The following is a 23,595-nucleotide window of genomic DNA, read 5'->3' on the forward strand; positions in this document are numbered from 1 at the left end:
TGGCTTCTTTCTCACGACCAGAGTGGCGGTGAGCAGCCGTGACCCTCCACCACGCGGCACACAAAACCCGGGTTATTCACGCCTCGGCCCTTTAGAAAAAAATCATTTGCCAACCCCTAATCCACAGTGCTGGGAATATATTCCTGAAGAAACAAGATAATTGTCTCGTGTATTTAGTGGTTTTTCCTTTTTAGGTTACCCTCCGTCCTTACAGACCGTGTTATTCATTCATCGTTCTTGGTTAATTCCTGTCGAAGGTCGGTGTCGACGATTACAGGTCGCTGTCAGTTCCTTCCCTCTGAATGTGTGTAGGCTCGCGTCCTTAGTAGGCCTGTCCCCGAGAAGAGACACCGGGTGGGAGCGGCGTGCCCAGGCTGTGTCCCCGGCGCACCTGAACCGGGGTGTGGGTGGGAAGCTAGGACGAGGACAACTCTGCTGTGGTGCCAGTGTGTCAGAATAAGCCACGAGGAAGAGTAAAGTGACGTGTCCTCAGTATCAAGGTTTCATAAAATTAGTAATTTTATTGCCTTGCCAAGAACAGTCGTAAGTGAAAGCGGCTTTATTTATTTTTGGGCTGAGAGTTCCTCAGTGAAGAACACGGTGACATCTCGTACAGTGTGGCTCCTGCTGTCCTGCTGGGGCTCCAGCTGTCTGGCCCTCCATCGCTTTTATACCCCCGGTCAGCCTGGTAGCAGAGGCAGACCACCGGCTCACATGTGACCTCCTGGGCCTTTGAGAGGGTCTCCGACGTCCCCACGGGTCCAGAGGGAAGCTTTGGGAGCTACTGATAGCATGGCCTGTAGCCGGGTTGCTTCGGGCAACTCAGCTCCGTCACCCCATAGCTGTGTGACCTCCACAGCAGTTGACTTCACCTGGACTCCGTGCCTCCGTGTTTTCATCTGTGAAATGAGGGCGGCGACAATACCCACTTCACGGAACTGTCGTGAGTTGACGTTCACCCGGTCCTCACAACAGGGTTCGGTGCATGAAGCACTATGGAAATAGCGTTAAATACAATTGAATAGTAAAACCAGTTATGCTCCCATAAAAAGTGCTGTACAGAGTTTCAGCGGAAAAGAAGTGATTTGAATTTGGAGGTTGACCATATTACACAGAAGAAATCAGGGAGAGATTCATTTACAAATGCTGGATGTTAAATTGGAGATTTGCTTTGGGAAGAGTGTCCTTAAAAGGGGTTGAGACAGAGGACGAAGCCGGGTCCGCATGATTGAGTCATAAGCTTCTGGGTCAAAGAATTAAACAAAAAAAACTGGCCGTGCAGGTGGATCTTGCGTATCTAGATCTTAGTTTTGAGAGGAAAAGTGAATGAAAAGCCATGAAGGTGGGACCCAGTGGGAAAATATGAATGCCCCCCCTCCGCCTTTTGCAGCAAAGAGTGTTGAGCTGCCTTGTGCAAACAACTCTGTCTTGATTCTTTAAGGTGTGCGACACAGAGCTAGGCCGGTTTGAAAACATAAAATTGACTGCAGCAGAAGTTTAATTATAAAGTTACTTCGTTTGGTGTGTAGACGTAAGTGTGAAGCCCTCTCTGAGTGAACGGAATCGGGAGACACATCCACGAGCTTAGAGCGCGAGGCCAGCCATCTTTGTTTGGTGCACCAACTGCACAGCCCTGTGTCGTGCCCCCTGCTGGCGGACCTAGGTCTCTTCTCAAACAGCAAATTCGTTTTTTTTTAAAAAGAGTCCATTCCAGCTTCTTGCCTTGGGGTGAACACCTGAGCACTGCAGGTTGTGTGCTGGCAAGGTGGCAGGGCCGTGCCTTTCTTGCGGGCATCCGACAAATACTGAATGCCTGCCCTGTGCCGAGGGTATTTTCACAGCAGTGAACAGAATAGACGAAACCCCTGCCATGACTGAGATGTCATTGTAGTAGAGGGAATACAGACAAAATAAGTGTAATTCGGCAGTAGATTGAGATTGAAATTAAGAGCGTTGAAGAAAAAACTGGAAAGGATGATAAAGGATGCCGGGACAGTTTTAAATAGGACGGTAATGGGCGTCCTCCCTGCAGGGGTGCCACCGGGACAGACCTGAGGGAGCTGAGGCAGCCTGGTCCTCAGGCTGTCCGGGGGGGGGTGGGCGTTGCAAGCATGGAGTCCTGGAGAAGGAACAGACCTGGCCGGAGAGGAGATGGGATCACGGGGGACCAGATTGTGCAGAGCCGTTGTCATGGTGAGGAGTTAGGCTCTTACTCTTGGTGAGTGGAAAGCTATTGGAGGATTTCGAGGCGGCAGGCAGCGTGATTTGCTTCAGACCTGACGCGGTCACAGGCCACTCTGTTGGAAATAGACCGTCGGAGGACAAGAACCGAAGGGGCTTCTGTACGAGGAACTCTACCAGCCGTCAATTTCCGCCTTACAGATTACCTCGAATCTCAAGGCTTGAAGCAACAGACGCATTTTTCCACACCATTTCTGTCGGGGTACGTGAGCAGCGGAGCCCAGTGGTCCTGGGTCCGTGTCTCGTGAGGTTGCGGTCTGCGTGTCTGCCAAGGCCACAGTCATCTGAAGACTTGAGCGGGGCTGAAGGATTGGCTTCCCAGTCCATTCACACAGCTCTTGGCCAGAAGCGTCAGTTACTCAGCACCGGGCCCGTCCTCATCGCATGGTGGCCGGCTTGCCCGGCGAGTGACCGAGGAGGAGGGAGCATCTTTTATGAGCAGGTCGGAGGGGTGTAGCATCGCGTCCACGTCCAGGTCGGCGCTGACCAGTGTGGGAGGGAGCCGCAGAGGGCCTGACTTCAGGAGGCCTTGGGCATCGCGGGGGCCGCCTTGGGGGCTGCTGGCGAACAAGTAGAAGATGGGAGGTTTTTTTTTTTTTAATGTTTTTCTTTATTTTTGAAGGAGCGAGAGAGACAGAGCATGAGTGGGGGAGGAACAGAGAGAGAGGGAGACACAGAATTTGAGGCAGGCTCCAGGCTCTAACCTGTCAGCACAGAGCTGGATGTGGGGCTCGAACCCACGAACCGTGACATCGTGACCTGAGCCGAAGTCGGACGCTTAACCGACGGGGCCGCCCAGACGCCCCTGGGAAATCGGAGTTTTAGAGGATGCCACTCGGGGTCGCTTTTCACAAGTCACATGTGCAGGAGTGTCTGATGAGGTGTGCAAGAGCCTCACGAACGCAACACACACTGGAAACTTGAAGGAGACCTAAGTTAATTGAGGCACGTGCTGTGCTTGTACGTCTGTAGGTTCAATATGATCCTCTTGGGTCGTCTTTTTGTTTAATAGAAATTGGCAAACTGAATCTAAAATTTGTATGGAAACGCAAAGAAGCCACGAATAAGCAGCATAGTCTTGAGGGGAAATAAACTGACACCAGACACCCGAACCCGAGCTAACCCCAGATTCCTGAGGTCCGTAGTCCTTTCCAACAGGATAGGCAAATGGCCGAGTGGGCGAGGAGTGAGGGTCCAGGAGAGGGACGTCTGCACCTGGTGTCCAGCGCGTGGACAGAGGTGAGGCCGCGGTGCAATAACAGTCTCTTTAGCAAATGATTCTGGACTAATTGCATATCCACCTGCGGAAGAACACGAACGTGAATCCCTACCTCCTTCCATGCAAACACCCCGACTCCAGGTGAATTCCAGATCCCCGTGTGAGCAGTGAGGTCACAATGTGGACAAGAGACGTAGAAGACGTCCCCACGACCGAAGCCACAATGTGGACAAGAGACACAGAAGACATCCCCATGACCGAGGTTCAGGCAAAGATTTATCGAATAACTAAACAGAAACGACAGGAAAAGTTTGTCAGATTAGTTAGCGATCAGCCCAGTAGCAAGGATGCACAAAAACCTTTACTAGACCCTTCACACGAGAGGACACCCGGATGGCCGGGAAGCACATGCACGTGAGCTCAGCTGCCGTAGTCTTCACGGCCGTGGAGATGACAAGACGGCAGGGACACGTCACCGCACACCCGTGGGAGCACTTCCACTAGAAAGGCAGATGTATGGATTCTTAGGAGGCTTAGAAACCCTGAGAGTTTATTCTCGAGGTTCTGCAGGCCCGGAGTCCGATATCCAGGGGTTGGCAGCGCCCTGTCGGGAAGCCCCGGGAGAGGCCGTTTTCCTCGTGTCCAGATTCTGGTGGCTGTGTGTGTTCCGTGGCTTAGGGCCACATGGCTCCAGTCTCTGCCTGTCTTTCCATGCCCGTCTCTGCCTGTCTTTCCATGCCCTTCTCCTCCGCGTGCTTCTCTCTTGTAAGATGTGACTGCATTTTAGGTCCACCAAGGTAAGCCAGGATAAAGCCCTCGTGCCGTCAGGTAGTATTAACAGGTTCCAGGGATCAGGACAGAGACGTGTCTTCGGGGCCACCGTTGAGCCCGGTACAGCAGACAGTGCTACCTGGTGGTCAGATACGGAGTAACCGAATGCTCGTCTGTTGCCAGGAGAGCGGAAATCTGTACGGCCGCTCTGGGAAGCTGGTAGTAACCCGCTAAACATGAACGTGCGTGCAGGTTGCCCCGCGATCCAAGAGTGAGCGTTCCTGTGAAACCTTCTGGAAGCTGAAATAGGCTAAGAAAGAAGCAGTTACCGTTAATTTACATGGAAGACTTTCTGAACGTTCCCAGACCCAGGAAGTGAGGTCGCTTAGGCTGACTGCTGACACGTGCACAGAATAAACCAAGACGAAGCACAGATGTGTGCAGACGCAGATCAAAGCTGGGATGGCTCGATGCCCGGGTGCCGAGTGTGGTCCCGGGGGGAGGGGGTGGGTGCCGCCTCTGAAACCGCTTGCTGCAAAGTAAGCACTCGGCACTATTTCCACTTTTTGCCTTTTTCCGTAAAAGCCAAAAGTCGTCTTCGGATTTCTCAAAGCAGGTACTAATGTAGATCTTTGGTGAAATCCAGGGACAGAACACAGCCCTGCGGAAAGCAGGGGATACTTGTGTGCCCGTGACCCAGCCCTGCCACTCCTCGTATAGACACTCGGCAGAAATGCGTATGCTTGTTAATCGGAAGACACATCCAGTAATGTTCAAAACCGCAATATTCGTCCTACTCAAACTGGAAAGTTCCCAAATTCCCGTCAGCATTAGAATGAATAGCGAGCGGTTTGTTCGTACAAATGTTCTAGAGAGAGCCGTGAGAGTGAAGGGACTGCAGTCAGGCATGTTGGCCTGGTTGCATTTCAAAACCAGTTTGAGAGAAGCCAGACACCGTGTGTGTGCACTGTGCGAGTGTGTCCGTGAAAGCCGGAGGGCGGGGAGGCACGCCGGGGTCTTAGAAGTCCACACGGGGACTTGGGAGAAAGGGTGATAACGGGAGAGGGGTGTGAGGCAGCTCTGGGGGCTACTGCCGATGTTCTGTTTCTAAACGGGGTGCTGGTTACACAGTGTTCAGTCTGTGAAAATTTAGGCTTTACACTTGGGAAGTGTATATTTTTATAATAAAGAATGGGAACTGTTGGCTTTTTTCTGTAGGTTTCTTTATAGGACATCGCGATTGAACTAAGGGAATACTTTTCATTTTGATAGACATTGGCTCTTCCCTTTAATTTGAGAGTTTTATTAGTAGGACAACATTCCGTACTGGATTCCAACATCCCTAAGAACTTTGAGTTGCCAGTGACAGAAACCCAGATCAAACCACAGCAAAACCAGAGTCTGTCTCACGTAACTGGGGGGTCTGAGAGGTGGAGTGGTCCTCAGCAAGATGGGTCCAGGAGTTCTTGGCTCCCCCCTCCCCCTTCCCTGTTGTGCCTTTGTTTACCATTTTAATTGTCACGTGGCCACTCGCTGTGGCGAAGGTGGCCCCCAGTAGCGCCCTGGTTTACCCTGAACTGTCTCCCACGGCTGGTCATCCCGGAGCAAAGTCTGCCTCTTTCCCAGCAGCACCTGTAAAATCCTGGGACGACGGCCGGCCCTGCTGGGGTCGCGTGCCCCCCTCTGAGACCCGTCTGGCCCCGGGGAGGAGCCCTTAGGCCTACCCAAAGCAAATTCAGTGTTCCTCCCACGTGGAGGAAGGTTCTGTGGTCTGAGGAGTGAGGAAAGAAATGTGCTAGGCGGACCTGAACCGTCCGTGTCAAGAGTACGGTTATCTCCCCAGTTATCAGCTTCTAGGTGTTCCCGTACCGGGGATTTATTTAGCCGTGGTGAGTAGAAGGCACCGTGCTGAGTAGAGGCGGGTTTGCAGCAAGAACATTCCTGTCATTTTTCACGGCATCGCTGCACTTCTCCGCATAAACACACCTGAGCATGCAGGTGTGGATGAGGGCCTGCTTTTTCTAGTCCTTTCTCCTTCCTGGGTGGTGAGCGTGGGTTTCATTAAGAGATGAGGCTTCGGCAAGAGCACGTAGTACTTAAAATTTGCATGAGTGTGGATTAGAGAGTGCCACGGTTCGTGGAGTACCTCTGCTGGAGTCCCAGACCTGCCTCGCTCCCCCCACCCCTGCCCCCCTTCGTCATCTGTAGTGTTGACCACACGAGAGTCATTTGTTCATCTAATCGAGCAGTTGACAGATGTGCTTGTCACCTGCTTCTGTTTGGCCCGTGAGCTGTGAATGGTTTTTGTAGTGTAAGTGGTTGGGGGAAAAGAATCAAAACAGTAACACTTTGTGATGTGGAAATTCTATGAGATTCAAATTTTTGTGGACCTAAGGACAGTTTTTTTGAAACCCAGGCATGCTCGCGGGCTTACGTATTGTCCTGACGGCGGCACAGGTGAATGGTTGTGTGGGGACAGTGTGTCTGTGGAGCCTGTCTGGTCACGGACAGGGAGTTTGACAGCCCTTGACGTAGGGAACAGGGGACTGCTGTCCAGACAGCTCCAGAGTGTCCTCAGTCCAGTAGGAACCCCGGTCCAAAGCCCCTGTACTTGGTCAGAGCGAGTGGCATTCGTCCCAGGTATTTTGTATCAGGTCATGCTTTCTGATCTCCTTGCTTCATGAACCTTCCCGGGTTTTGTTTTTGTTTTGTTTTGTTTTGTTTTTTTCGTCTCTGCAAAGGTTCTTGACCCCCCCCACCCACCCACCCACCCAGAGCACAGATAAATTGCCCATGTGATAGCTGGTAGGTCTGCGTGCTCACAACTCTGGCAAAGTACCGCATGCCTCAAGAAGTCCTCACCTCGAGCACCCATGCCAGGATACGTGTTCTTCTGTTGATCAATTATTACTAAAACAGAAAAACAAAAAATACGTAATCTAGCATAAATGTACTCTGCCCCTTTTCTGGAATCTTTGTTTGACAAAATTGCAAAGACAGCCAATTCTGAGTGGTATTCCAGTGGTTCAGAAGGCAGAGGGTAGGGGGAAACCTTGTCTTAGCACTTGGTGCCTGTAGTACGGCTCAAAGTTTAGCGTGCATTCGTACGTAATCCCACATTCTCTGTCTTAATTTTCTTCTAAAGGTAATAGTAAAGATCCCCAGTTGAAAAGGTCAAAGTGCTTACCTAGGAATTAAAAACTCTCATGCTCGTAAGGCTCATCAGGTAACGGCAAGGGAAGGTGGTCTCGCATTGAGAGTGCAGGCTTTTGGGGGGGCTCCTGGCCGGTGGGTTTTAATTTGGGGGACACGAGTCCACTGTTGTCGGGTCTTGCTATTTTTTGAGAGAAATCGGAAGTCTGGAATTTTTATGTGACACCCCCGATTTTTTATTTTAAGTAGGCTCCCCCCGCCCAACGTGGGGCTTGAACTCACGACACTGAGATTAAGAGTCACATGCTCTACTGACTGAGCCAGCCAGGCACCCCACATCCCCTAATTTTCTAATACATGTAACTGTAAGAAAAGTAATATGTGCTAGCTAACCAAACGTGGCCGTGGGTCAGATTTAACGCATTTACCAGTTCACAGCTTCTGTGAACAAACTCCTCATTATGAGTTACGTCTCCAACCTGTTTCTTTCAGGAGGAGGGTGAAAACAAGGAAATGAGGAAATGTACCTGTGTTGTATCACTGGCTTGGACAACCGCGACTGGTCATTCTTGCTGCATGACTCTTTCAGAATATAAATCAGGAGGACTCCGGTGTCAAACATTTTTCGTCTCTGTTTTCTCCCCCTTTCAATGGAAAATAACCATTTTTTGCCTGATGTGAATACTTCTAACAATCATGGAATGTCTTGATCGGAGAAAATATTTTGTGGGATTCATACTCGGCATGAAGGGGGTTTGAAGAAGAAACTGCAGCTTAGCGGGGAGGTGATGTGTGGGCCGTAAGGCACAAGGGCCCCCAAAGGGTGGGCGCTGCCGCAGAGAGGGGCAGAGGAGGATTGGGGTGGGCAGAGGCGGACCCAGAAGAAGTAGGATTAGAGCCGGTTCCGGAGACCAGTAAAGGTTGATGGAGGCAGAGGGCAGAAGCAGGCAGCGCTCACCAGGAAAGCAGCAGTGTGGCCAGAGTGACGGGGCTGGGCTCCCGGGGTCAGAGCCTGGGTGGAACTTCGGTGCCCGGCGCTGCGGGCGCCGCCTGTCTTCCCGCGCACTCGCGCGTCCTTAACCTGCTCGCGCACTGTGCACACCTGCTGGGCAGTCAGACTCGGAGGAGTTCAGTGACACAAGGCCCTTGTTCTAGGGACACCGGGCTGCCGGAGGGGCCAATCACACCAAGCTCGCACGCTGGGTCTCGTGCCCCTCTCCGGACACTTCTACGGTCACTAAGTCAGAAGGAATGTGATGGGAACTGGGTGATGCCGGAGAATTGAAATAAATGGGCTGGGCAGAGGGGCAGCAGAACTGAAAGAAAAAACTGTTAAAGTAGCCCGACTGTGAAGTAATGAGAATCAGAATTTAGAATGGGAAAGAAAAGCGCACGGGTCATTGCAAAAGGAAAATTATCTGAACCCGACTCCAACTCCGGGGCACGAAGCAGAGGAAAGGAAGTTTAATCGACACATTTGCAGTTAAGATGGAGACTGTGTTGCATCCGTTCACTGCAGTTCTTTTGTCAGAATTGTAATAATTGGTCATGAATTTTCTTGCAGTCTTAAAACATTTGATCTTGAATTTTTTATGCCAGTCAAAATTTCCTAGGTAAAAAGAAACTGAAAACAAATTTTCTCAAGAGCTTGGTAGGTCAGGCTAATTAAAGCTGCATAGCATCTTAAGGTTGAATAGTGACTAAAAATTTAAATTATCTTTAAATGAAAAGAATTCACGAACACTCAGAGAGTTAAGGTTTGGTAGGGACTTGATGGACTTTGAAAGTCATTCTCTTTGTCTTTAGGAGATAAAGACACTGACTGACCCAGCTTCCTAGATACGTGGCCTTGGGCCAGTTGTTAAATCTCTTTGAGTAGCAGTTTAAAACGGCACCAGCAGCACCGGGTTCTGGGGAGGATTAATTGAGAGAAAACAGTAGGAACAGCTCTTGGCCCTCAGTGAGCTCTGAATAACTGCGCTACCATCAGAGGGGGAGAAAGTGGTTTGTTGAATTATACCAGGCTGATCAGCTTTTCGTTTATGTCTGGTGACATTCTTTACCTCCTTGGGTTTGTAGCTTTGTAATCCGACTGTGCGGCAGCTAAGGGGTTGTTCTGCCTTCTCGTTCCCTCCCGCTTCTCCCTCCTACGCGCCAGAGAAGTGGGCCCGCAGGGTCCTCCCCTGCAAGAGGGTGCAGCCGCGGACAGGCAGGACTTCCAGTGTCCATAGCTTCTCTCATCTTTGCCACATCGGGGTAAACTAAGGTAACCTGTTACGGTGGTGGTTCATTTTGTGAATCTTCACGGAAAGGTACATTCTGTGGCCTACTATATGTGCTGCTGAAGCGAGCCCACATTCTGTGGCTTAAAGGTGAATAAGTAAGGTTGAGTCTTTCTTTTTCTTCTTTATTTTCATGGTTTTTTACATTTATTTTTGAGAGACAGTGCACGAGTGGGGAGGGGCAGAGGGAGAGAGAGAGGGAGATGCGGAATCCGAAGCAGGCTCCAGGCTCTGAGCTGTCAGCACAGAGCCTGATGCAGGGGCTCGAACCCACAAACCATGAGATCGTGACCTGAGCTGGACTCGGACGCTTAACCCACGGAGCCACCCTGGCGCCCCTCCTTTTCTTCTTTTTAAATAGCCTGTGAAATCTTTTGTGCTTTTTATCTGCCAAGATAATAGGTTCTTTTTTTGTTTTTTAAATAAGAAAGCTCAGCTTCGGAAAATCATTGTTAACTGGGTGCTGTGTGGGCATTTGGGGGAAATTGCTGGTGTTCCATGTTTTTGGTATTTATTGTTCAGAGGCAATTGTGAATAAAAACTTGATGGTCATACTCTAATCTGTGACTATTCACTTAAGTTTTTAATTTTTTTTTTTTTTAAATTTTTTTTTTTCAACATTTTTTATTTTTTTATTTTTGGGACAGAGAGAGACAGAGCATGAACGGGGGAGGGGCAGAGAGAGAGGGAGACACAGAATCGGAAACAGGCTCCATGCTCCGAGCCATCAGCCCAGAGCCTGACGCGGGGCTCGAACTCACGGACCGCGAGATCGTGACCTGGCTGAAGTCGGACGCTTAACCGACTGCGCCACCCAGGCGCCCCAAGTTTTTAATTTTTTATGTTTCTTTGTTTTTTAATTTTCGAGACAGAGAGAGACTGAGTATGAGCAGGGGAGGGGCAGAGAGAGAGGGAGACACAGAATCCGAAGCAGGCTCCGGGCTCTGAGCCGTCAGCACAGAGCCCGACGCGGGGCTCGAACTCACGAACCGTGAGATCGTGACCTGAGCCGAAGTCGGACGCTCAACCGACTGAGCCACCCAGGCGCCCCTATTCACTTAAGTTTTTAAAGAAATGGAATGAATATTTTCCCTTTTCTGCGTGCTCGTGGTTGCCACCCAGATGCTGAAAGGTTGGTGTGTGCCCTTGGGGAAAGTCCTTCTAATCCCCACCTTATAAATAGCGTTTTAATGTCCTCAATAGGCAACACAGGGTAGTTGTGATATAGAACAGTGTTTCTCAGTGTCTTTTTACTTCCTCCCCAACAAAAGCCTTTTTATTTATTTATTTCTTAATTCATTCATTCAGTCACCACTTAGGAGAGACAGATTGGGAGCAGGACGAAGGAGAGGGAGAACCCTGAACAGGCTCTGTGCTGTCAGGGCAGAGCCCAGTGGCGGAACTTGATGTCGCAAAACCGTGAGATGATGACCTGAGCCGGAATCAGGAGGCAGACATTTAACCGACTGAGCCCAGGCAACCCCACAAAAGCCTTTTTTAAATAGTTTTTTCCTAATTGACCTCCTGTCTCCATAAAATTTTAATTCCGTAGGTACACGGTATCTCTGTTTATGTGCACGTGTATATCTGTGTTTCCTACATAGAGAGTAAGGGTTTTTTGTCTCCTTCTTTCCCCCAAAGAATCAATGTTTGTCCCCTTGAGGTGATACTGCCTACAGCAGGAATGCATGGTTGACAGCAGTGAATTCTTGAAAGTTTTGGTTCTAGGGCTTTTGTATTCTCTAAAAGTACTGAGTACCCTGAAGAACTTCTGTTTATGTGTGTTCTCTCTGGCGGTATTTATCATGTTACAAATCAAAGCTGAGACAAGTTGCAAAGTAATTAATTTTTAAAAATATTTTGTTAAAAACATCCATCCATTCCCTCCCCCGCCATCACCACCAGAAAGGTTTAGTGAGAAGAGTGGCCTCGCTAGACATTTTTGCAAATTCTCTCTAAGGTCAGGCTTCATAGCAAACAGCAAGATTCTCCCAGCTGCCTCTGTTACAGTGTTAGAAAGAAAAACTGGGATCCTACCGGTAAGTCGTTGGAGAAGGAAGGAGTGTTTTAATAACCTTTTCAGATAATAGAGGTTGCTTTCTTTTTTGATGTTATACCCAAACTTGATAAGTTGTAGTTTCTTAAAGGGTTAATTGCGTTGTAAAATCTCCCAACTGTATATAAACTCTTCCTGTCCTGTTATTTGAGCGTTCCTTGGTCTCTCCCTTGGAATGGGCGATGGGTGTTCGCCCTTGAAGTGACAGGCGCAGACGCACGTTGTCCATTTTGGGGAAAATGTCTGCCGTGAACTCAGGTCGGAATAACCAGATTTTGTCGGCCGGGCCTTGAAGTAAAACCCTCCCCCAGGAGCAGGGACTGGGCGGCCTTGGTGCTTCTGCGGTCGCTTTCCACGTGCTTCCCCGCTCGGCCCACGAAGTCCCAATGAGACACGTGTTCAGCCTCTAGACGTGCCCGTCGATCGTGGGGCTGTGAGAGCCGTTGTGGGAGCGTGTGTCCCCAGTGACCGGAGGAAAGGGCACGTAACTCCCTAGCGTTGGCGTGGAAATGGTTTTGACCTCCCTAGGGCTCCGTGGAAGCACGCTTTGAGAACCACTGACTTGGAGCAAGGACTTCGAGCCGGACACATGTATTGAGCCCGAGCTCCATCGCTTACGAGCCACATACGTGATCCTGAGCGGTTACCCTGATACCGAAACCGGACAAACACACTGTCCCTCGGGAACACAGGCCAAAAATCTCAAAACGTTTGACCTAGCCCATCTTCGGCATATCTTTCTATCCCGTCTTTGCTATGTATTTTTAAATTTGATATGTGTACTTATAGAAGTACCCAGAGTAGGCTATACAGAGAGCAGAACGGCCAAGATTGGATTCTGAAGTGAGTCAGAAGGGTGTTTGCCAGAATCCCAAATTGTATTCCCAGGCTTACCTTCTAAATGGCCTCAGTGGTTTTGCGACAGTTCTTTTTAAAGACAAACGCTAAACCTGCTACTTTGTTCTGTACTCCTGTCGTATGCCTTACTGCTCTTGGCTGTGAAGTTTGCATTAAGTGCGCCCACCCCTCGCTCCCCACCTCCCGCCCCAACAGTCTTTTCCAACAATTTAGGGGAAGAAGAAAATCTGTTAATGGTAAACATTGAATGTGTGGAGGAGGAATCAGTCAAGATTAGTGACAGAGCCTTGTCCTCCTCTGGTAGTTCTTATCCCTCAGGGTCTTTGCACAGACTCGTCTTTAAACACATCCACTTTGGAGTAACCTTCGGTCATTTGGGAGAGTTTTTTTCTTTTTTTTTAATAGCCCATTACTACCTTCTGTCATGCTCTTCGTGCCAGGAATCCCCTATTCCTGCCGTCTGGGAGAAGGGCGCCTGGGGCCTTGCGTCTGCTGTGATTGATGACTCCTTCTCATGTGCTCCAGACAGGCCCTCTGTCCTGGTAGTTTTTCATCTAAAATACTTAAAAAACGTATGTGTATTTTGCCCCAGTTAGGCAAGTTGTACCTTCATTTAAGAGGATTTTAAAAGTTCAAAAAATGTACAAATCCGAAAACACCGTTAGCCTTGCCGTCCTTGGATGCATTCTTTCCTGTCCTCCTCAGTGATTAATGGATTTGTCCTAATTGGCAACAAACCATATATACATTTCATATTGTGCCTTTTCGTTTGTTCCCAGCATTCTCCTCCATCAAAAAGTATTCTAAAATGTCTTAATGACACAGAACTTTTGAAAAAAACTCACTCTGATATTGGGCATTTATTTCAAGTTTATCAACGTTACAAATGTGCTGCGAAGCACATCCCTCATATGTTACTCCTTGGTCTTTTTTCTGATCGTGCCCCAGTTACTCTGTCAAAGACCCTGTAGGAGAGTGACTGTTTCGGAGGGCGCGGTTTAAGCTCCTGCCCGTGAATCGCTCAGTTGTTTGCCAGAAAGATTGAGCTGGCTCCTCCCATCAGCAGCACTCTGCCCGTTTCTTCCTACCTTCACCAGCACTGGCATTCTGTAAAGTGCTTTTCAGACAGAATAAATTATACAAGTTAAAACATAAACTTTGAGCAAAGGTGTAAATGCTTAGAAATTAATCGTATATTGGGGCGCCTGGGTGGCGCAGTCGGTTAAGCGTCCGACTTCAGCCAGGTCACGATCTCGCGGTCCGTGAGTTCGAGCCCCGCGTCAGGCTCTGGGCTGATGGCTCGGAGCCTGGAGCCTGTTTCCAATTCTGTGTGTCTCCCTCTCTCTCTGCCCCTTCCCCGTTCATGCTCTGTCTCTCTCTGTCCCAAAAATAAATAAAAAACGTTGAAAAAAAAAAAAATTTAAAAAAAAAAAAAAGAAAGAAATTAATCGTATAACATGAGGCAAAACGTGTAATGTGTATTTCTTATTAGGAGTCTAACTGAACTAGTCCTCAAGGGTTTTCATTAACGTTCTGATGGTGTGGAGTCTTCAGAACAGATACCGTGCCCAAGAGTTCTTTACTGTTTCTGAGCCAGTACGGACCTTCTTGTGTAGAGGGCTGGAGATAAAAGTTGTTCGTATCGTTCTCGTCTTTACTTTTTTTCCTAACTTAGCCCTAGGTCTTGGGACAGGTGTACGGAAAGATTTAGGGGGGAGTATATGTGGGGTTTTTTTTTTTTATCATATAAAGCAGATTTGGATAATATACGACTGCAGTGTGCGTCTGCGTTCCTTACGAATTCTGTGTACATTTCAGGTGTGCAACAGAGAAACATGGCTCAAGAAACTAATCACAGCCAAGTGCCTATGCTTTGTTCTACTGGCTGCGGATTTTATGGAAACCCTCGCACAAATGGCATGTGTTCAGTGTGCTATAAAGAACATCTCCAGAGACAGAATAGTAGTAATGGTAGAATCAGCCCACCTGGTAAGTAATCCTGTTCACACGCAGCAGTGTTCATAATCGAGATACGTTGGGAGAACACGACGTACGTGATAGCGTTTCTGCTCTCACGCTGCACCTCCGTCCCTGCGTTCGGACCAGGAAAATTCCTCTTTCTGTGTTGTCATCATCACCGGTGTCCTCACCCATCGAAAGTAACTAGTATAAATCCGTTCAGCCTTGCTTGCCGCGCTTGCTCTTACTTACTTGCTCCGTTATCTTAGCTAGAATGCAGGCATCCTTCTTCGCGTACACGTATGCGTCCAGGTAAGTAAGATGTAAGGGAGTGAGGGTTATGAGGACCCGGGTTATTTTATCTGGGATGACCGTTGAAGCCGAGATGGCTGTAGATAGAGAGAGTGGGTTCGAGGAGGCCACGGCTGACTTGAGAGAGCCCGCCACCGTCAGGAGGCGGAGGGGCAGCCGCGGGGCCAGGACCCAGGGCGCTCGGCACTGGCTCACTGTGCTTGTGCGTCACCCTCTGTGCCCGTGGACTCTTCCGGGGTGTGGGTGTGGGTGTGTGTGTCCGTAGTTACCAGAAGGATGGGGAGGACTCTGAGTATGAGCTTTGCGGAGGTGGAGTGTTGATAGTGTCATCTGGGGTGGCTGTATGGATCGGTGCCTGAGCGTGGGGTTTTGTGGTTAACGGAGGTGCAGGCAGTTACTTCGTTCACAGTTTTGTAGGGGGTCTTTCTCATCATCGTTTCATGTTCAAGCCAAGAGCTGGAAGCATGTAAACAAAATTTCTCTAAATTTTTTCAAGGCTAAGATCAAATGAATATAGATTGTTGGGGTTTTTTTGTTTTTGTTAGAGAGAGAGAGTGTCTGAAGCAGGCTCTGCACTGTCAGCGCACAGTTGGACACAGGGCTCAACCTCACGATGCATGAGATCACGACCCGAGCCGACCGAGATTGAGTCGGACGGTCAACCCACTGAGCCATCCTGGTGCCCCAGAAATTGTTTTTAACATGAAATTGTCATCTACATTTCTGCTTTATGAAGAACCGTGGGAGGGGCACCTGGGTGGCTCAGTCGGTTAGGCGGCCGACTTCGGCTCAGGTCATGATCTCGTGGTTCGTGAGTTCGAGCCCCGCGTCGGGCTCTGTGCTGATGGCTCGGAGCCTGGAGCCTGTTTCAGATTTTGTGTCTCCGTGTCTCTCTGCCCCTCCCCCACTTGTGCTTTTTCTCTCTCTCTCTCGAAAATAAGTAAACATTAAAATTAAAAAAAAAAAAGAACGGGGGAAAAATGTAGCCTCATGTGCTGAGCACAGATTTTAGTTCTGGACTTCTATCCACTTTAACTGCTACAGCTTTGATTCTAAATCCCTCCACGTATACAGCCGTGCTTGGAAGAGTTTGTGGATTAAAGGATCCAAGTGACACGGAGTCCTGAGAAACGGGAGTGTAGTTTATTAATATATACAGTTTGTATATGGTTTTTTTCTTGGTTGAAATTAACTTTTTTCCAATTGGAATATTACTGAAACATTTTTAACGGAAAGCAACGAACCAGCATACTCTATACTCAGTAAAACAAGATTTCTAGCTGTTTTGCGGAAGATGGGTGGTGGTTTCTCAGGGAAGGTGTGGGGACGCCCAGAGTGCAGGGTCACTGACACCAAGCGCGGTTCTGTTGCAGCGGCTTCTGTCGGCACCCTGTCCGAGTCTTTCCCGGTCCAGTGCACGGACGGCAGCGTCCCTGACGCGCAGTCACCCCTAGACTCCACATCTGCATCCGTGCAGCCCAGGTGAGACGCTGTGTCTGCACGGTGCTGGGAAAGCTGCCGAGGAGCAAAGCGTATCCTCTCTACGTGCTCGGGTCTCCGTGGGAGGACTGGGTCAGGACTTCGGGGTTAGCTGGCCTGAGAACAGCAGTTAGAAAGTCACGTTTACCTTGGGAGGCAGTGGGGAAGGTGTCTTCTCAGTTTGCATTTCTTTTTCAGACGGCTTTTCCTTCGCTTCTGCTCATCCCGTGTCCTCCCGCCCCTGACATCCTTGTGAATTCAGGTGCCCAGTCCTGCCCCCCGCGGCCCCACTGTGCGCAGGGCGGCTTTCCCTTCTCGCTCTGGGAGCACAGACCTACTGGCGTCGTCCTCACTCTGCTGATAGGAAGCGGGGACCGGGTTTCCACCCTCTAGTTCTTTCTCCGCTTCATGATCGGAGACACCCGGTGCCCTTCCCACTGCGGCATCAGGGCCCCCGGAGCCGGTCATGACCTCCGCGCTGGTTTCCGTGGGGTGCCTTCGTGCGCGGAGGGCGCTTGCCGCTGCTCTGAGTTCTGAAGCCGTGAACTCCAGGCCAGACCGGTCTCCAGTTTCATGGTCTCTGTGCTAAATGCGCAAGTTATAAAGAGGGATCTCTGTGTCTGTTCTTGCTGTGACGACTGCTTAGATATGTTGGACGCATACTTACTACATCATTTTAGGTACTGTTCATGCCTAGAAATCACTTTTAAAATCTCAATATTTTTGCTTTTCTAGCCCTGTATCAAATCAGTCGCTTTTATCCGAATCTGTAGCATCTTCCCAAGTGGACAGTACGTCTGTGGACAAAGCAATCCCTGACACGGAAGACCTGCAAGGTTTGCACGTGGGCTCGCGTGGGTTCGGTCCTTTACCCTACAGCTGGCTGTTACAGGCCGGGCCTGTCCGAGGTGCCGCTATCTTTTAAATTGCCAGCCTCAAATATATAGTTTGCTGTTTCTTTTCTTTATGAGCAGAACGTTTTAGGTCTTCAGGTATTTAATTGACTGAACTGTTGGGAGCCATTTCCCACTTCTGTGTAATTATGTCATCAGTATAAAGTCGAAAGCCGTAAATGTGTTTAGTTGAGAGTTGTGAGTGAGTGAGTAGTGGGATTATATTCTCCTGTCCTCTCTTACTCTTATTCTTACCAGTTTAACCCAAATACTAGTTCCCCTCCAAGTACCTGGGGCTGCTGGCTTACAAGGAATCTCTTGTTTCTGACCTGGGCCGTCGAAGAGACCACTGAATTTGACCGGCAGTAGGCCCTGTCCCGTCGGTGACCCACTGCGGCATCTTGCTCAGTGCCTCGTGTCCTTGCCCGCACTCTGCACGCCCCCCCTTGTGTGGGTCACGGTGATCTGGGAGGGCTTTCTCTGTAGGCAGCGATCGTAGGGGAGACGCTCAGGAGGCTGGGAGCAGACTGCGCTGGATGGGTTCTGTTCCACCAGCACGGGGACGATGGCTTTACAGAAGGAGGACACTCGGGAAAGGTGAGCCCAGGGTGACCATTGTGTCCCTCTGCCTCCGGCACGGTTCAGAGAGACAGGCTGCCCTGACAGTGACCCCCTCCACGGGACATCGTGCTCACGTGACAGCGAGAGAAACTTCTGGCGATGTTAGTTTAAGCTCTCTAGTTCAGATGTAGTTGAGCTGGCTAATTTCTCTTGCTCTGAGTTTATGCCCAATAAATGTTGGCATAATTTTGCCCATCGTGGATTTTGCTATAGCAAGGATATGTACTATTTGGCCAACATAAGCATTATAAGTATAAATAACTTTTATTTCTTGGTTAAATAGAAAAACTTAAGGAAGGGCACAGATGAGGGATGGTTTCAAAGCAGAAAGAGAAGAATCCCTGAGATTTAGTGTTACGCATGAGACGCGGGGAATAGGAGCAGGGCGGTAAAGCTTTCGGTTCTGCGACGGTGGCGGTGGCGGTGGCGGGCTGCTTCAGACCGGCGCTGGGAGAGGTGGCACGGCCAGACCAGGTGTGCGCGGGGCGTGATCCCGTTTCAGAACCGAAGAGCTCGGCTGGAGGTTGTAGGTCGAGCGTTGGTCTTTAAATGTGTGATCGGTGTCACGTCTGAGACTTGGAAGTCCTTGGCGCACTTTGAAAAGTGAGAGGCTGAGATTAGGGGAGCAAGTCGGATAACGACTCAGCAGAGGGAGAAGTCATCTGGGCCCTGGGTTATTGCAGCCCCCAGGTGCCGACCACTAGAGAGTTTGGAGAAGCAAGGGTTGCTGAGAGCGCAGGAAGGAAAAATGAACACAGGCTGCTGACCTCGCTTATGTTCTGTCTCGCAGTGGCACGTATTGTAGACTGTGAGCGAAATGGGTGCTGCGGGCAGACGTGGCAGCAGTTGGTGTCCACGGCCACCGAGGATGAAGACAGGGTGGTGAACGTACACCATGCGTGTGTGGAGGACGGCGTGGCTTTCTGCACTGAGTGGCCCTGGCAACAAGAGTACCAAAGGTGGCCTTGAAGCCACATTAGGAGAAATCGTAAGGCGTGTTGAAAATCTGTAGACTCCTTTTTTCATGTACGATTTCAGTGACCTTGGAGGTTAAGCCAGTAGCAGCTTCTAAGTACCTTTTAAAAACTCAGCATTCGTTACCTTAGCGTTGCAGGATCTCCGAGGAACCAGGTGTAAGTTTTCATATGAGTTTAAGAGGATTCGTTTTCAGTACTTTAAAAACGTCTTGCCCACCCCGTTGAATTAAGACTGTCTTCTTTTATGAGAAACGTGTACCCGAGTGCAGGTGTCCCCCACTGTCCAAAAGTAGAGCGTTTCTGTCAAGCCTTTTGTAAACCAAAACGGGATAAAGAAGCAATTGCCATTTCATAAACACGGAAATTCTCTTTGGGTATCTACTGGTTAGCAAAAACAGGTCCTAACGTAGGTTTTTCGTAAAAGTGAAGGGGCATGAAGCAGACTCGCAGAGAGCGGGGCCAGGCGTGCGTGAGTACACGCACACTCCTAACACCGAGGTACTTGTGTTTTCCCTGGCGGTAGGAGTAAATGCAGAGAACGCTTTTCTCCGTCTATTTAGTGGATGGACGAAAACTCGCAGAGAAGAAGTCTTGGACTCCAGCCCTACGGTGTCTGAGCTGGACTCCGGGCCAGAGTTGTGCCCACGGCCGTGGTGCTTCCTAGATTAGGAGGTGGACGTGGCTTCCTGTCACCAGGGGCAGCCCTCCGTTGCCAGGGCAGGCTCCTCTGCTTTGGTGACCTGCCAAGTGTCTCCTCCCTCTGTGTCCCTCAGGGAAATTTATCTAGATGGGAAGAAAATCCCAGATGGAAGAGGGTGCGTGAGTAGCAGCTGTGTACCCAAGCCAGACTTTCGTGATGTTTTTTTGTTTATTTTTGAGAGAGAGAGAGAGACCGAGTGCGAGTGGGGGAGGGGCAGAGAGAGAGGGAGACACAGAATCTGAAGCAGGCTCTGGGCTCCCAGCTGTCAGCACAGAGCCGGACGCGGGGCTCAAACTCATGAACGGTGAGATCATGACCTGAGCCGAAGTCGGACGCTCGACCGACTGAGCCCCCCAGGCGCCCCTCCTAACATTCTTCATTGGAGTTTTCAGATTAGGGTTCTTGAGACAGCTTTGTTCTCTGTAGGTATTCTGCTGATAATTGCGATTTGTTGCCACCAGGTGGGCAGTACGCTTTCATTTTGTCCCCGTGGCTCTGAAGAATTTTTCTCGCGTTTAAATGAGTATTTAGCGTATTACAGCGCATTTCTCATTTCATTGTTCTTTTTACTTTAACGATCGGCGATACCACACTCGCGTGGTCTCTAACTTAGGAATGTCGGATTTTCAGTTCACAAAAGGTAGCTTCAAAACTTCTTTTAAGCGTTTTGGTGCACTTTCCCTGGAAAGTAGGAAACCATCCTCCTTGATTGTCTGACGGCACAGCATTGCCTCCCCCCCTTCAGTTCACCTGAGTCTCTCAGATGCTGGATCTTCCCCAAAAGAAGCGGCATTGGGGTCCGAGGTTCTACTACAGCGTGTGGACCCGACACCCCACTTCTCTGAGCCATATTTGTGTCGTAAAGGAGAGGTGCCCCAAGCCCACAGGATAACGGGCTAACCGCACAGTCTCACTCCGTGTGACGCCGCTTAAAACTCAAAGATTTCTTCTGACTGGAGAGGGGGGGCGAGAATGCCGAACGGTCCTGGAAAACGTAGAGGAGGGTTCAAAGCGTACCACCTGCTGCAGCCCCAAGACCGCGGGACAGGCGAGAGGACACTACCGTCGGGCCCTGGAGTGACACCGGGCGTCAGGAGGTACACCCCGCGGTTCGCGGGCAGCTCATTTTCCGCAGGGAGCCGAGACCATCCAGTAGGCGAAGCCTGGGCTTCAGCAGGTGGTGCTGGGACACTGGAAAGAATGAGACCTCTCCTCCCCCTTTTACAGACGTTTGCCTCAAAACACATCAAAGACCCAAATGGTAGGAGCTGAAACTGGAAAACAGGCATAACTCCTCATGGCCTTGGGTGAGGCAGTGCCTCCTTGGACGGGACGCCTAGAGCACAAGGGACCGGAGGAAAACGGGCGCATTGACCTACAGCAGAGTCAGGACCCGGGTGCTTCATGGAGCGCCGTCGGGAGCGCGAAAAGGCAATCCAGAAAATGGTTAAGAATATTTGTGAATCCTGTATCTGATAGGAATGTGTAAAGAGGTGTCATCATTCAACAATAGAAAGACCAGTCTTTTAAAGGGCAAAGGAGAGGATTTGAATAGACGTTTCTCCAGAGAAGATACACAGATGGTCCACGTGTTGAGGATATGGAGGAATTAGAACCGTAATACATGTTTCTCTTGAATGTGATCATCCATGTGGGTAGTTGAACTATAATTTTACCTGCCCTGTGCTTTTTAAAATGTCTTTTAAGTTTATTTATGTTGAGAGTGAGAAAATGAGTGTGAATGAGGGGGAGGAGCGGAGACAGGGAGAGAGGGCGAGAGAGGGAACCCCGAGCAGGCTCCGTGCTGTCAGCACAGAGCCTGATGCCGGGCTCCCTCCCACAAACCGTGAGGTCTTGACTCGAGCCGAAATCAGGAGTGGGACGCGTAACCCACTGAGCCCCCCGGGCGCCCCTGCCCTGTGGTTTTGAAGCATCTTGAAGTCACTGGCCAATCGACTTTGTCTAGTTGAGATTCCTGTTAAAAATGAAGTTGATTCCACAGCCTTAATGCCATCGCACAGGCGGCCCGAGTAGACCTTCGGTCGCGCAGATACGACGCAGGCAGCTGCCGGTCGCTAACCCTTAATGAGCAGGTGCCCTCTTGTCTTCGGTGCTCATTTCAGATTGCGAAAAACTGCCCAGTTCCGAGCAGACTTCCTATTTTGGCTTCAGGTTCAATGTGAGTACGGCCCTTTTAACAGACTGGATTGTTTCCTTTTACGTAATCATGAGTTTGATCAGGCATGCTTTGGTCGTAAGTCTCATAGAAAGTAAGGAAACAGAATCTCTGGGAATCGTAGACTTACGCCAAACACTGTATCCTCTTGCCCACGGATTGATTTGTGAAATGTTTCAACTCTAGCTGCCGACCACTAGTTTGAGGTAAGCTAAGGTCACCTTGGTCCCCTGGGGATCTAGTGGACAGTGATCAGCGTCAGATGCTCGCCCCAGCTCCTGAGCTCTTAGATTCCTTGTGGACTCTTAGCTCTACGGGCTGTGCGTTTGCTGTAGATGGACCTTCAGGGTCCATACTGTGAAATGTCTTCTTGAGACGCTTCCGTGCAACAGCATTCGTGTGTGTGGCAGGCGAGTGCATTTTCACGTCTCTGTTTCCACATACCAGAGTTTGTGCCTCGGTAATTAAAACGGTCTTGTTAAAAAATGTTTTCTTGTGGTAGTGCTGTTACTGCCACTGAAGCACTGTTTATATGTTTATTTGAATATCACGGTTTCTTGGGAGAACAGGTTAGATATTACGGCTTACAGATTTCAAAGACAATAAATACATTCTTTTTGGACTGCAAGTTAAACTATTTTTGAGCCCTTTACACATAGAGGGACGTTATCTGATACTGTTCCGGGGGCTGGGGATACAACAAGTAAACGACACTCCCCCCCTGCCCCCCTGGAGCTCGAGTCCTGAGGCTGTTTGTTAATTGATAATAAAAGGTTTTATGTGTCCATAATGTGTTTCAAAATAAAACGTTCGTGTTAGTAGAACTGTCTCCCATCTGGCTTCAGAATTTCTAGGTGGTGTGATCACAGAGTTGTTCATTTGTGCGTGTTCACTTGTTGGTTTGTGCTGTTTGGTCTTCGTCGTGTTTTGTTAAAATAGGAGGTCATACGGTTAACAGAGGTTAGAATTCATGACCTCACATGACTGAGTGCCCGCTCCGCGTAGCTCACTGGACGGGAGCTGGAGGTGCAGACGGGAAATACAATACCGTCCCTCCTTGGTGGGCTGACCCCGTAATTGGGGAAACCGGGGCACGTGATTACAGAGGGCCAGTAGTTCAGGAATGCGGTTCGGGTCTCCGTGCGGCGCCAGCTTGCGGTCGGGGCTCGAGGATCGGCACCGGGAGCAGGAGCGGGAAGGACGAGCCCCCGCCCTGGAGGAGCTCACCGGACAAGCTCCCACCCTGGAGGAGCGCACCGCTAAGCCAGGTTCAGGCAGACAGGCGGTTCCCACCGTGTGGGCAGCACCACTGGGGCGCACGGTAAGCTTCCTAATCCAGGTCGGTGCATAGGGGGTGGGGAAGAGTTGATGGTAGACGCTTAACAATGAGAGTCGGCCCCGAGGGCCGTGGGCAAGCATTCCACACGGAAAGGAGGCCGACGAGACCAGAGGCCAGAGACTGTGTGTGTTCAGAGAGACAGGCGCTTCGGGGCGGCCATAGCAGGGGGAGGGTGCCGCCGGGCCTCCAGGCTTTGTCCTGGGGGTGAGTCACATCGCGGGGCGTGGGTTCCGTGCCGTGTCGAGTGTGGCCCGGAGAGGCACACACGTGGCGGGCCCAGGATTTGGTGGGACTGGTCAGGGAGCCAGGGGTGATGAGTGAGCCTCGTGGAGAAGTGGGACGGCTCCGGTGGAGGAGGGGATACTCGAGCTGCTCCTGAGAAAGAAGAGCAGGTGGACCAGGTGTGAGGAGGTCGAGGAAAGGGCCCTTGGGTCCCGGCCGTGGGTGGTGTGAACACAGGTGCCTGGCCCCGCAGCGACCCTGGAGGGTCACTGTTTCGGAGCGGGATGGCGTGTGTGCTGGGTCACGTGACCGCCCCTGCCTGGTGACCGCGTCCCGG

At 50.2% G+C, this 23,595-nt stretch overlaps 1 protein-coding gene across 13 annotated transcripts in view; it reads left to right on the top strand.

Moving 5' to 3' along the window:
- ZFAND6 (zinc finger AN1-type containing 6) overlaps positions 1 to 23,595 on the top strand; it is a 74,591-nt gene that overhangs the window by 47,256 nt on the left and 3,740 nt on the right. For 9 of the 13 annotated variants that reach the window (XM_058736345.1, XM_058736340.1, XM_058736341.1 and 6 more), the window contains 5 exons: positions 14,399 to 14,569; positions 16,225 to 16,333; positions 17,066 to 17,166; positions 17,710 to 17,820; positions 18,635 to 19,285. In XM_058736345.1, coding sequence (XP_058592328.1) covers positions 14,416 to 14,569; positions 16,225 to 16,333; positions 17,066 to 17,166; positions 17,710 to 17,820; positions 18,635 to 18,813 — 654 coding nt within the window. In that variant the 5' untranslated portion in view covers positions 14,399 to 14,415 and the 3' untranslated portion in view covers positions 18,814 to 19,285. Of the gene's footprint in view, positions 1 to 14,398; positions 14,570 to 16,224; positions 16,334 to 17,065; positions 17,167 to 17,709; positions 17,821 to 18,634; positions 19,286 to 23,595 lie in introns of those variants that run through there. The other 4 variants (XM_058736337.1, XM_058736349.1, XM_058736338.1 and 1 more) reach the window with 3 other exon arrangements.

Source organism: Neofelis nebulosa, chromosome 7, assembly GCF_028018385.1.
Source record: "Neofelis nebulosa isolate mNeoNeb1 chromosome 7, mNeoNeb1.pri, whole genome shotgun sequence".
Classification (NCBI taxonomy): domain Eukaryota; kingdom Metazoa; phylum Chordata; class Mammalia; order Carnivora; family Felidae; genus Neofelis; species Neofelis nebulosa.